The 13204-nt window shown below is 38.2% G+C and overlaps 1 protein-coding gene across 7 annotated transcripts in view; it reads right to left on the reverse strand.

The window, feature by feature from the left end:
- Positions 1–6115: 6115 nt before the first annotated feature.
- Positions 6116–13204, reverse strand: part of TFDP2 (transcription factor Dp-2) — a 181320-nt gene continuing 174231 nt past the window's right edge. For all 7 annotated transcript variants that reach the window (XM_050966010.1, XM_050966009.1, XM_050966007.1 and 4 more), the window contains 2 exons: positions 12109–12214; positions 6116–10082 (listed from right to left, as the gene is read on the reverse strand). In XM_050966010.1, the coding sequence (XP_050821967.1) occupies positions 9902–10082; positions 12109–12214 (287 nt within the window). In that variant the 3' untranslated portion in view covers positions 6116–9901. The remainder of the gene's footprint in view (positions 10083–12108; positions 12215–13204) is intronic.

Genomic DNA, 13204 nt, shown 5'->3' on the forward strand with positions numbered 1-13204 from the left:
TCAAAACATCAGATTAACTTGACTCTTTTTTCCCTGGTGTTTACACTGTAAGGAGGCTTTTTTGAAATGGAGAACACATGCCACGAACATTAAATTTGAGCAGCTTTCCCCTTCAACAATGTTTTGCTTAAAAACAAGATCAACCCCAGTTGTCTTTGAATTCTTTTATTCTGTTCTTCTACAGTTCAGCTTTACTTCTCAAGTTATAAACAGCTGGATGCTGTTTTTCTCCAACATGCTTTTCACTTCAATTAGATGTGTTTATTCCCCTCCTTTCCCCAGTTTTGTGGAATAGTTTCCCCTTGCAGCATTTTCAGTAAACATGGGATCAGTTGAGTATACAGAAATAGCTTCTTCTATAAAATTTCCATACAAAAATAGCAGGTATTTATTTACAAAGTGTGAAAGACTGTAAAGTAATAATTCCTTATTAGATCCAATATACTGTATGCTAATACCAATGTTCCCATTAGGAAAGTAAAACTTTATGTACTTTGTATTTCTGTCTGTCAGCATTTAAACCATATATAATATTATTACATTCCTTTTACACTACTAATAGACATATACAATGTGGTAGTAAAAATTAACATTACTTGATCAAAAAAAAAACCAAACCAAATCAAGATAGCTTAATAGCAGCTTTTGCCAAAACAAAATAATAGGGTTATAATTAAGATACCCAGCAAGAAAGAAACTCATGGAATATTAAAAATCTGCATCAAGTTGTTTGAAGTGAGTTGCCCAGAAAGCCTATAATGTGTTAGATGGCAATTTACTTTGAGAAAGTCTTTAGGCTATGTCAATGCTACAAGCAGTACAGCAGCACAGCTATGCCACTGCAGCATAGGCATTTGCTATAGCAACAGAGGGGGTTTTCCCATCACTATAGTAAATCCACCTTTTGACAGGTGGTAGCTAGATTGAGGTACAATTCTGCCATCTACCTACCTGCATCTACAGTGTGGGTTAGGTCAACCTAACCTGTTTCACAGGGCGAAAATTTTTTCACAGCCTTGAGCGAGGTAGCTAGGTTGACCTAAGTTTTAGTAGACCAGGTCTTCGTAATAAAGCTTTAGCAGTACAGGAAAGGGGAGACGTAAAAATGCTTTTATTTAATGCACAAACACTTTGACAGAAAAACAGTAAATTATTTTATGCCAGTAAATACTTTAGGGAAAAGACGATAAGGTTATTGGATTCAGTAAGAGAACAGAATGAATCAAACCCTCAATTGATCACCATAAAGCAAAGATCAGCAATTTCCACTCATTCTATAGCTGAAGTACTAGAAATAATTAAATCCTATACAATTTACAGCAGCACCAATTAGAGCCACTATAGCTAAAGTTATCTCAGGGCTTCCATTTTTCAAGAGTTCACAAACTTTTAAGTTTGGTCTGAGCTGAAACTTGGCATAAAACATCCAAAGCCCATGACTGAGCCTAATCTTCTGTTAACTTAAATAGGTAGAAAAGTGGTTAAAACAATTAATGGGCTTTTAAGTGGTTTCAGCACTTCAAACACAAAAAGGAAGGGTTTTAAAAAGTTAACTCCATGCAGAATTTAGTCCATATTGTGGATAAATACTTCAATTATTATCTTTAGAAAATTACAATTGTTATCATACTCATTCATGCTGTAATGGCTCCATAATATAGGTTGATATATAAGACTGTTGCCCAGTATCATTATCTGCTTTAAGAGAGCAATGATCTATTGCCAGATCCCACTGTTCAGAAATGCCTACATACATCTACTGACTTTAAACTGTGTCTTGGCTTGTTCTGTTGTCATACCTCACAATGACATGCAGGAGACCCAAATAAAAATATCCAACTTGGTGTCTTGCTCCTGGGATAATTATTGCGCTCAGGACCCTGGAAGGACAGGTTGAGCTTTAAACCCTCCATTTTTACAGGTATGTAATGAGCAGCACCACTGGAAGCAGGACTAATCTTTCATGGTAAGAATTTTGGATGATATATGGGTTATAAAATATACATACAAATTGACTAAATTATGAGCCTATTTGAAGTGTTCTGTGTAAGATGCATGTGCCATTGCATCAGAAACAGGGGAAGTGCACTGAACTTGTTTTTACCCAGAAGGTGCTTTTGTGAGGAAATGTCTCTAATCACCATATTACCTGAAAATCAAACCCAAAGCTATTATTAACCCTTATCATTACATTAAAGGTTTAACAAACCCAAACAAAACATTCAGATTTCAAGGGCATAATACATAGTATCTTCTAGATAGTATTTGGTGCATGGACAGACTGTCAACCCAGAGTTTAATTAATATTTAATGCTGAATTTTCTTGCTTCCATGCATTTCATGGTACTTCAAAATGTTAATCCCATGGGATAAAAACCAGCTTTAACCAAACAAATACAGAGTCTATTAAAGGTTGACAGTCAACAAACTTAGATTTTACAAAAACCAAGATCAACTGAAATGTTCCCATGAATTTGCTTTGAAATTCAAATAAAAAAATCTGTGTTCACTAGGATTTGAACATCCCCTGTCAGCATTTGAAGCCTACCTATTACAGCTATTCTAGTGCATGAGAGCCAGAACATGATGAGGGTTAACTTCTGCATTTCACTCAGCCTAGATAATGATAATAGACTAAATATTAAGGCTGTCAAGCGCTTAAAAAATTAATTGCACTGTTAAGCAACAATAGAATACCATTTATTTTAAATATTTTTGGATGTTTACTACATTTTCAAATATATTAATTTCAATTACAACACAGCAGCAGAGTGTCCTGTGGCACCTTATAAACTAACAGACGTATTGGAGCATGAGCTTTCGTGGGTGAATACCCACTTCGTTGGATGCATGATTACAACACAGAATACAAAGTGTACAGTGCTTACTTTATATTTATTTTTTTATTACAAATATTTGCACTGTAAAAAAATATTTTTCAATTCACCTCATAAGTACTGTAGTGCAATCTCTTTATCATGAAAGTTGAACTTACAAATGTAGAATTATGTACAAAAATAACTGCATTAAAAAAATAAACCCAAACAACCAATGTAAAACTTTAAAGCCTACAAGTTCACTCAGTCCTACTTCTTGGTCAGGCAATCACTCAGGCAAACAAATTTATTTGCAGGAGATAATACTGCCTGCTTCTTGTTTACAATGTCTCCTGAAAGTAAGAACAGCCATTTGCATGGCACTTTGTAGCTGGCTTTGCAAGATATTTATGTGCCAGATGCTCTAAAATTTCATGTGTCCCTTCATGCTTCAACCACCGTTCCAGAGGACATGTGTCCATGCTGCTGACAAGTTTTGCTCCATAACAATCAAGAGCAGTGCAGACCGACATATTCATTTTCATCAGTCAGATGCCACCAACAGAAAGTTGATTTTCTTTTTTGGTGGTTGGATTCTGTAGTTTCTGCATCAGAGAGTGTTGCTTTTTTAAGACTTCTAAAAGCAGGTGCCACACCGCGTCCCCCGCATATCTTGGACAGCACCTCAGATTCTTAAACCTTGGGTCAGTGCTGTAGCTATTTTTAGAAATCTCACATCGATACCTTCTTTGCATTTTGTCAAATCTGCTGTGAAAGTGTTCTTAAAATGAACATGTGTTGGGTCATCATCTGAGACTGTTATAACATGAAATATATACAGAATGTGGGTAAAACAGAGCAGGAGACATACAATTCTCCCCCCAAGGAGTATAGTCACAAAATTAATTGATGCATTATTTTGTTAATGAGCATCATCAGCATGGAACCATGTCCTCTGGAATGATGGCCGAAGCATGAAGGAACATACAAATGTTTAGCATTTTGCATGCTTGGCATGTAAATATCTTGTAATGCCGGCTACAAAAGTGCCATGCGAATGCCTGTTCTCACTTTCAGGTGACATTGTAAATAAGATGCGGGCAGCATTACCTCCTGCAAATATAAACAAATTTGTTTGTCTGAGTGATTGGCTGACCAAGTAGTAGTACTGAGCAGACTTGTAGGCTCTGAAGCTTTACATTTTTTTTTGGTCTTAGTGATTGGCAGAATAAGGACTGAGAGGACTTGTAGGCTCTAAATGTAACCAAAAAAAAATCTGCATTTGTAAGTTACACTTTCACGATAAAGAGATTGCACTTTAGTACTTGTATGAGGTGAATTGAAAAATACTATTTATCATTTTTACAGTGTATATAATCAAAATAATATAAAATGAGCACTGTGCACTTGTATTGTTTTGTAATTTAAATCAATATTGAAAATAGAAAAAAATTCCAAAAATATTTAATACATTTCAACTAGTAGTCTATTGTTATAAGTGCGATTAATCGTGATTAATCGTTCTAACCACGATTAATTTTTTTGAGTTAATCACGTGAGTTAACTGCGATTAAATGACAGCCTACTAAATATCATTACTAAAGAGTAATTTCAATTTTAAAAGTCTATTAACTATGCAGATAAGGGAATTTGGTCTAAACAACTGTTTTTAAGTTATTTTTAATACTGTCATAATGAATGTTGCTTCACCTAGTGAGGGGATCTCTCCTCTTAAATAAATAACAGCAACAGGCCTTTGGCTTCATCACATCCCAGGCACGGGACAATTGCAAGAGCATTAAGTGCCCCCAAAGTCTTATTCTGACTAAAGGAAGCTTAGCTTAACCAGAAAGATAGTGACATTTCTAGATTGTGATCATGATGTGTAATCTCAAAGAGGGACAAAGTTAAATAAGCTCAAACATAGTCCTAGCCCTGTCTCACTGTATCTGGATAGCCCAGCATTTAGAGTATATTAGGATCATGCAATTAAGAGACATCTGTAATAACAAGACACAACTGCATGGGTCAAGACTGAAAGCTCATTTTTGTTTTGGTTTGTTTAGTCTATGTTAAATGCACCCTGCAATTACTTGCTTTACTTTTTCTAAATGAGGGTAATTTGGCTTTTAGACTAATTAAAAGTAAAGTAAAGTATTTTTAAAATGACTCTGGATATTTTCAGTTTTAAAGTGCCTGTTAAGTATCCAAATGACCATTACCTAATTTTTAGATTGTAATGAATACATTTGGTTTTGTTTAAGACGGTAGTGTGGAGGGGAAACAAAAAGACAATTTGACAGCTATGTCCTTAAATGATAGATTGTACCTAAAACAGCCTTTTATGGGTGACTTATTTGAGAACAGTGATTATTTAGGATCAAACTCTGGCTCTATCACACCTTGCTGCAAGGTGGGTGAAGTAATACCTTTTACTGGATCAACTTGTTGGTGAAAGAGACCTACACAGAGCTCTTCTTCACCTACAGAAGTGGTCCAATAAAAGATACTACCTCACCCACTTCATCTTTCTAATATGATGACACCAACCCTGCAAACAACTTCTCCATACAATAAAGTTGTGCCAGTTTAACTACGGCTATGTCTACACTACAGCCTATGTTGGCAGAATTTATGTTGCTGAGGTGTGTGACTAAGGCCTGGTCTACACTGCGGGGGCGGGGGGGGGGCGAGAAATCGATCTAAGATACACAACTTCAGCTACGAGAACAGCGTAGCTGAAGTTGACTTATCTTAGATCGAATTAAAATTACTTACTTCGTGTCCTCGCGGCACTGGATCGACGGCTCCGGCTCCCCCGTCGACTTTGCTTCCGCCTCTCACACTGCTGGAGTTCAGCAGTCGACGGGAGAGCAATTGGGGATCGATTTATCGCATCTACACTACACGCGATAGATCGATCGCTACCCGCTGATGCGGTGGGTAGTGTAGATGTACCCTGAGCTACCCCCAAGTGACATAAGTTACACCAACATAAGCATCAGCATGGACAGAAGCTCTCCTACTGACATAGCTGCTGCCACTCAGAGGTGGTTTTATTATGCTGATGGGAGTGCTCTCACTCATCGGCATAGAGTGTCTTCACCAGATGCGCTGCAGCGGTATCACTGCAGCGTTGTACATGTAGACATGCCATAAAGGTCTGATTTTGAACTGTTTTAGTTAAACTGATGCAAACTTCTGTGTGGTTTAAAGCAGCCTTGTTGCAGTTTAGTTTAAGTCTATTAGGAATCTCTGCAACCTATATCAGAATAAGCCACTCTTAAACCAGTGCAAACTCCGCTGTGGATATTTTTATTTTGGTTTCAGTAAGTGAGTTTAAAAGCACACCTTCAGCTAAACTGGAATAATTCTCATACAGATGAGACCTTAGAGTAGATTAATTTTGCCATTGACTTCAGTAGAACCAACATTTAGCCTGTATAAATGAAAAATCTGGCACAACTGTAGTGTAATCATTAGTGGCCAGATTCAGTAAATGTTAGAGCTAACTTCCACACAGTAGAAATACCCTCCATCCTCCTCCTGGAAACCCACATATTTTTGGGATGTTTGTGGTACAGTCTAGCAGGTTTTACTGACCCTTTCTCTAAATTTAAAAGAGCCCCCAATCCCTAAAATAAGATGTTTAATATATAAAAATGTTTACTGCCATAGATTTAAAATGTATACACACAATTATATTGGTCATAGCTAATTACTTCATGTACTTCCTCAAATAATTTCAGTAAATCATACCCAATAAATAAACATTTAAATAATCCAGAATAGCAGTACAAAAACCAAAACAACAAAAAAGCACTCTCAACCACTAGGTCACTTTTCAAATGTTCATATCACAATTTTCTTTATGCTTAAAGTTTAATTGCTACCTATCACCAGATAGCAATGGACATATTAGCGTATCACACAATATGGCAACTGAACAGAAGATGAGAGAACCAGTCAAGCTGTTAACAATCACAATACTGTGGTAATGCCTCCTGGGACCACTCAGAGTTAAAGGGCCTTTTGGAGGGACTGAACACCCATTGCTCCTATTGACTCAATGGAAGTTGTGGGGTGCTCCGCAATTTGAAATCTCCTTATAATTGAGATCCATTTAAAGCTCAATTGAGATGCACCATCAGTTTTTGGTGCAGTCCTGCAATTTTGCAGCACGCCTCATCAGACAGAAAGGAGGTCAAGTGACTTGCCTGAGTTCTCACAGTGACTCTCCACCTGGATGAGAACCAGTTCCCAGACTTTAATGTAACCATAAGACCACAACTGCCTGTGTTAAAATTCCCTCTGGACTGGAACTTGCAACATCGGATCTCAAGCAACTTCCTTTTGAAGTCCCAAAACTGGTTTTATGTTTTGGCCTTTGTATGATTTAACTATTTTCAGCAGGTGGGAGATCAATTTGTGAAGCTGACCAGTTAATTAAGCTACATACTTTCTGGTATTAAAATACAGCAGAGAGGCTGGTGATGCTATGCCATGGTACTTGCCAAAAAGCAAGCAGTAGTGCAGTGTACTTTTAATGGGAGTTTTGCTATGGACTTCAACTAGAGCAAGCATGCCAAGCTCCTGGAAAAGAATATTTTTTTGTCATTAAAGCAAAATTAGTACTGCCTCTCTTTGGGCTAGTGTTCAAAGTGGTGCTTATGGGTTTTCTTGTTTCCCAAGGCCTGCGGCAATGTTTGGTGAATGGTACAATACGGTGGATCCTGGACAACACACTGACTTTTTTTTTTTTTAAAGTAGTTTCATAAACAGAGAAACCACTTTCCAAAGGGATTGTCTCCAAGCTAAGAGACACCACTGAAATAACCTGCCCCCATCAGATATTACTGACCTAACATTTACAGTGCCATTTCCAGTTCAAGTGATAGTTACTGTAGTAATAATCTGAGAATAGATTATTAACATGAGTCAAGACAGAGGACATGACTGCCCAACTGTCTCTGTGACCTATGTTCATGGGATATCCCACCAGTCTTGTCTAGATTGGCAGTTAGCCTGATAAGTATAAAAGAAAATTTTCCTTGTAATTTTGCTAGCCATCTCTCCTCCAAATGTGTGCAAACATGACAGACTACAACAAATCTTCAATAGGGATGCAGGCAATTTGTAAACTCCTAACTAAATAACAGCCCTAGTCATTATGGTCTAATATGGATATTTAGAAATACCTAAAATATTTACATGACTATGAAGATAAAAAAGGAATTATTTCAATTTATCATTTCATTATTCACTCTTAATTAGGTTTAGCATATTGAAAGGAGTAAAAACTGGGATTAGTTTAAACTTGCATATCAAAACATTTCAGGTCAACCTGTTCTGCTTTGATACTAAAGAAAGTGTTGAATATTTAAAAATTATCTGTTCAGAGACATTCTAGGCACCAAGTTGTGATGCTAAATGTAGAATTGGACTCAACTCAGATTTTGGGAGCCTAATTCAGCCCTTTAAACACATTTTTAAACAGTTTTTCCCCCCTATATTTAACCATTGTACTGGTATGATTTGTTGTTATATTCCACTAAATGCAGTAACTTCGCTGTGATTCAACCTATTTAACAGCATCTTTGGTCACAATGGAGTCAAATACATAATCCAGTAGTTTAGACATTTACCTCTTCCAAAACTGCAAATAAATATTTTCCATTAATGTGACCTTCAGTAAACAGAAGTGCAATTTATTCACTAAAGAGGTCCAGTTTACTAACATTTTGGGTTGACATGATTGTGAAAATACTTTGGGTGATATTAAAACAAAATTACTACTACCCCAATGTCTACTTCTGAAGTGTGAGAATTATTTTTGCTAACTTGACAGAGCATAAAAATCAGATTCCATTTTTCCTTTAAAAAAAAAATCCAGTGAAAACAGTTGTTTGGAGTTAAATGTTCCCCTGCAGTGCCAGCATGTTGTCGGTTAGTACAGAACAGTTGGAAAATGGAATTAACTAAAAAACGTTAATTTGTCTGTTTTCATTATCTTAACTGAGTGAAATGCAAAAAGTCAAACTGCATAAATAGTGAAAAGTCAGATTTTCACAAGAATCTTAAATTAAAAAGTTATTAGTTCCTAAAATAATATTTTGTGACAGTGTCCCTTGAAAATTGAAACACTGCTTGAAAATGTATGAAGTCCTTACTATAGAAAGAAATTCTTTTGCTATTATATTCCATTTGATTTTCTAGAGTAGGTTAAAGTCTGTGTATTCAAGGGAGAATTTATTTTTAAACTATCAGATAACTTATTAACACTATTTTCTTCACTAACATTTTTTTTTTTGAATTAGTGTTGGTGCACAGAACACCACCATTTTTATCCTGACTCTATGTAATGGCTAACGATCAGTTATTTATAATAAATTAGGCCCAAAATATCAATGGAATAAAATAATGGAAAAATATGAATGCTTCAACAGAAATATACTAATTTCATTCTTTAAAATATCTAAAATGGATTTAATCTAGTTCAAGATTAATTTCGCCACTTGCATTTTATATTACTTTAAGACTTTTCTGTACAGCAAGTTGAACAGAACAAAGCAAACATCCTAATAGCGCCTCTCCATAATGGTTTTAATACATAAGATATTTAAAACTCTTTTAGCTTTTTAAAAAAACAAAAAGGTAACAAAGCCTAAAGACAATGTAAGAATCAGCATCTGTTGGTCAACACTATAGTCATCTCCATTCTGAGTGGGATAAATGAGGGGGAAGAGAGAAACTGGAGAAGCAATGTCCCAAGTTATGAAAAATAAACTTGTGCACTTAGCAATTAGTCTGCTAAATCTTCAGGGATTTTGCTTTTTCCTTGGTTGCAGTTGAAACACTCTGTTTGCTCTGTGGCAGTATACCACGCTGTGTTCAGTTATAAAAAGTTTTCAATCTGTCTCTTAACTTTGAGTGCTTCTTGTGTGTGTATGCGTGCAAGTTTCCATTTAGTTTAACTGAACACAGTGCAAACAAAGGCAAGAAACTGAAGTTACATCATGAAAACCAGGAGCTCATACTAAAAACACATAAAAGCAGCATCTTGTATATTCTATTTTCTGCTGTCTTCATTCTGGGGAAGAGGAATCGTCATCGTCGTCATCATCTTCATCATTGAATGAGCATGGGGTTTCTCCTCGTGACTCCGAATAACGTGATGTTGCACTGCTGGACTGTTGACTACCAGGGGCAAGGAACTGCCCAGTTGCTAAGGCCACTTCAGCATCTAGACACAATCCTGGATTTCCACTATCAAAAGAACAGAAAAGTCATCCTATAATTTGAGAGAATTTCTCATTATGTTTGAGAACTTCTTGTGGCTTCTTGTTTTTATTTAAAAAAAGAAGCTACCAATAAGGGACCACCTGAAACATTTTAATTTAATGTGAATCCAGTATTTGGGGAAGGGATCAGGAGTGCAGAAAAGCAAAAGAAATGCAAGGATCAATAGGCAGTTTGCCAATTTCTCTTGTCCCAGCTAGGGAAGCTCCTGAAGCCAAGAGAAGGAATCAAAAGGGAATGATTCTCCCATTGCCTTGTCTATGCTGTAGTGTGTGTGCATTGAGAGGTGAACTGCCATGAGCAGGAACTTGTTAGGAACTCTAGGGGCCAGAAAAAAAAGGATTTCTACCCAATTACACGATGACAAACATTTAGGTCTTCTGATCAATTTGTATTTTAAAGCCAATTCACAACCAAGAAATTTAAAAATTAAAGCAAGGATTAGGCAGTGTGGATCTTATAACTTTTGCAGCACCATCAAGGAAATAACATGTACAGACACCAAAAATTTCAACTAAAATCCTCAAGGCACCAACTTGGGTGAAAATGAAATAAAAACAAAGTCTCATCCTACTCCTCACAATAAATAATGTATATAAAAAAAGTTTGAATTGTTCACAAAGGGTTCTGAATTATAAACAAACTATTTTAGATCTTTCTAAAAGGTGAAGACACACCACTTTTCAAGTCTCCTATACAAACGAAGTTTATCCAATTAACCTCAAATGTACACACACACATACTCTCCCCCCCCACCACCCCTGGGCAGAGATTACAAATCAGAAATTGTGGAAAGCAGCCTTTATCAGAAAGTTAGAATGTTCCAAAAATCAGTCATCACAGAAACTATTTTGTGTACATTTGAAATGCTACAGTGGTGCCTCTGTAGTGCTTCAGTGTAGACCAGTGGTCACCAACTGGTAGATCGTGACCAACTGGTCGATCCTGGAATCTCTGACAGTCCATCGCGATCTCTGGCTGCTAAAAATCTGGCAGCGCAGCAGGGTTAAGGCAGGCTTCCTGCCTGCCCTGGCCCCACCCTGCTCCCAGAAGTGGACAGCATGCCCCTGAGGCAGGGGTGGAAGAAGGGGTCTCCATGTGCTGCACCTGCCTACAAGTACCGCCCCCACAGCTCCTATAGGCTGGGAATGGGGAACTTCAGCCAATGGGAGCTGTGGGGGTGGTGCCTGCAGAGAGGGGCAGCATGCAAAGCCATGTGCCCCCCTCCCCAAGGGCCGCAAGGGTGTGATGGCCGTTTCCAGGAGCCATGTGGGGCCAGAGCAGGCAGGGAGCTTGCCTTAGCCCTGCGGTGCCACTGACGGAGCTGCTTGAGGTAAGTGCTGCCTGACGGGAGCCCACACCCCAGCCCTGAGCTCCCTCCTGGAGCCAGCCCTGAGCCCCCCGCCCAGAGCCACCACCCCATACCTCCTCCTGCACCCCAACACTCTGCTCCAGCCTGGAACCTCCTCCTGCAACCAAACTCCCTCCCAGAGCTTGCACCCCTCACCCACTCCTGCATTCCAACCCCGTCCCAGGCTCAGCCCAGAGCCCCTCCTCCCAATCCGAACCCTCTGCCCCAGCCTAGTGCCCATACCCCAACTTCCTGCCCCAGCCCAGTGCAAGCGAGTGAGGGTGGGAGAGATCGAGTGACAGATGGAAGGGGGATGGAGTAAGAGCCGGTAGCTCAGTCGACAGAATTCTTTGGTCAACCTAGTGCTGTCTGTACTGGGGGTTAGTTCGGCTTAACTATGTCACTCAGGGGTATGGATTTTTCTCATGCCTGAGCAATGCAGCTGGATCGACCTAACTTTTTAGTGTAGTCCAGGCCATGGTGTCCTTTATATTTAGTTGGGGTGAAATTCATTCTTGTGCTATAACACCCTATTGTGAAAGGGTAAGTGATGCATCAGGGTGAATTTTGCACTCTCTCAATATGAGTATCACAGGAAACTATCTTTCATTGTTTGAAATAGAAAAATCACTCTCTAGTTACCTTGATTTAGAAATAGAGGTACCGCCAGCTGTTTCTAAAGTTGAAACTGAATGAGCTGAATTTAAAAGTAACCCCTGGTTCAACCATGGACGTCCTGTAGCCATATCTAAAAGACAACACAGTTACACATTAAAGTTACAGCAACATTTTTCTTTCCTTACAATGTTAGAATCTGCATTTAGCCTGGCTTTGGATGTCTAGCTTTTAAATTTAAACACCATGTACTGTTTTTGCATCATTAACCATAACATTTCTAGTACAATCATCATCATCATCAAAAGTGGTACTCAGGAAATGTTCAGTATTTATTTTCTACGAATGACTTTCAAATTAAATCTGCTCTGTTGAAAGTGTGAAATAGGTTCCAAGTACTGTAACTTCAAGATCAGTTTAATATCTAAATTGTGGGAAATAGCTGTTCTTTCTTTGCTCCATACCTCACTAACTAGATATCAGCATTTAGTTATTGTGCTGATGATTAGATAAAACCCAGAACATGGAACAACATTCATAGCCCCAAAACTTTGTTAACACAGAGTTAAGGTTGACTGGCAGTGCCTCATATCCTTTCATAATGCTGGCTGCAACTATACTTAAATCTCTGAAAACCAGGAGTTACGGCATGCACACTAGCCTTACCATTCAGTCTTAACTCTGGCACCTAGAGCTGGCAAGAGCCAGTGTTGATATGCTGTAATTTCAGGCAGAGCTGCCCTAAAATAAGCAGATATGAGGAATGAAGTAAATGAGGCATGTTGTACAGAATTGTATTCTCTCATTTGTCTACATGCATTCCAACTACACTTAACACAGCCATCCTTAGCACAGTGGACTGGTACAGAGATTATTTTTGGAAGGTTGCCACAGAGTTGTATCTGTGCCCACAGAGCTTGAGACCACTCATTTCTGTGCTGAGTTTTGTGTACGTGCAAACAGAAGAGCACAGTAATGTATCCTTGATGCAGAAATGTGTAGTAGTCTGGGAGTAAACATGACAGCATGATGTAAAACAGACAGAAAAAAGGTGATGTTCCAGAGGGAAGTCTTATAGACTTAAAGGGTGGAAACATCTGGAAACTCTGGCGGTGGTTTATGC

Source organism: Gopherus flavomarginatus, chromosome 8 (genome assembly GCF_025201925.1).
Source record: "Gopherus flavomarginatus isolate rGopFla2 chromosome 8, rGopFla2.mat.asm, whole genome shotgun sequence".
In the NCBI taxonomy this organism is placed as follows: Eukaryota; Metazoa; Chordata; order Testudines; family Testudinidae; genus Gopherus; species Gopherus flavomarginatus.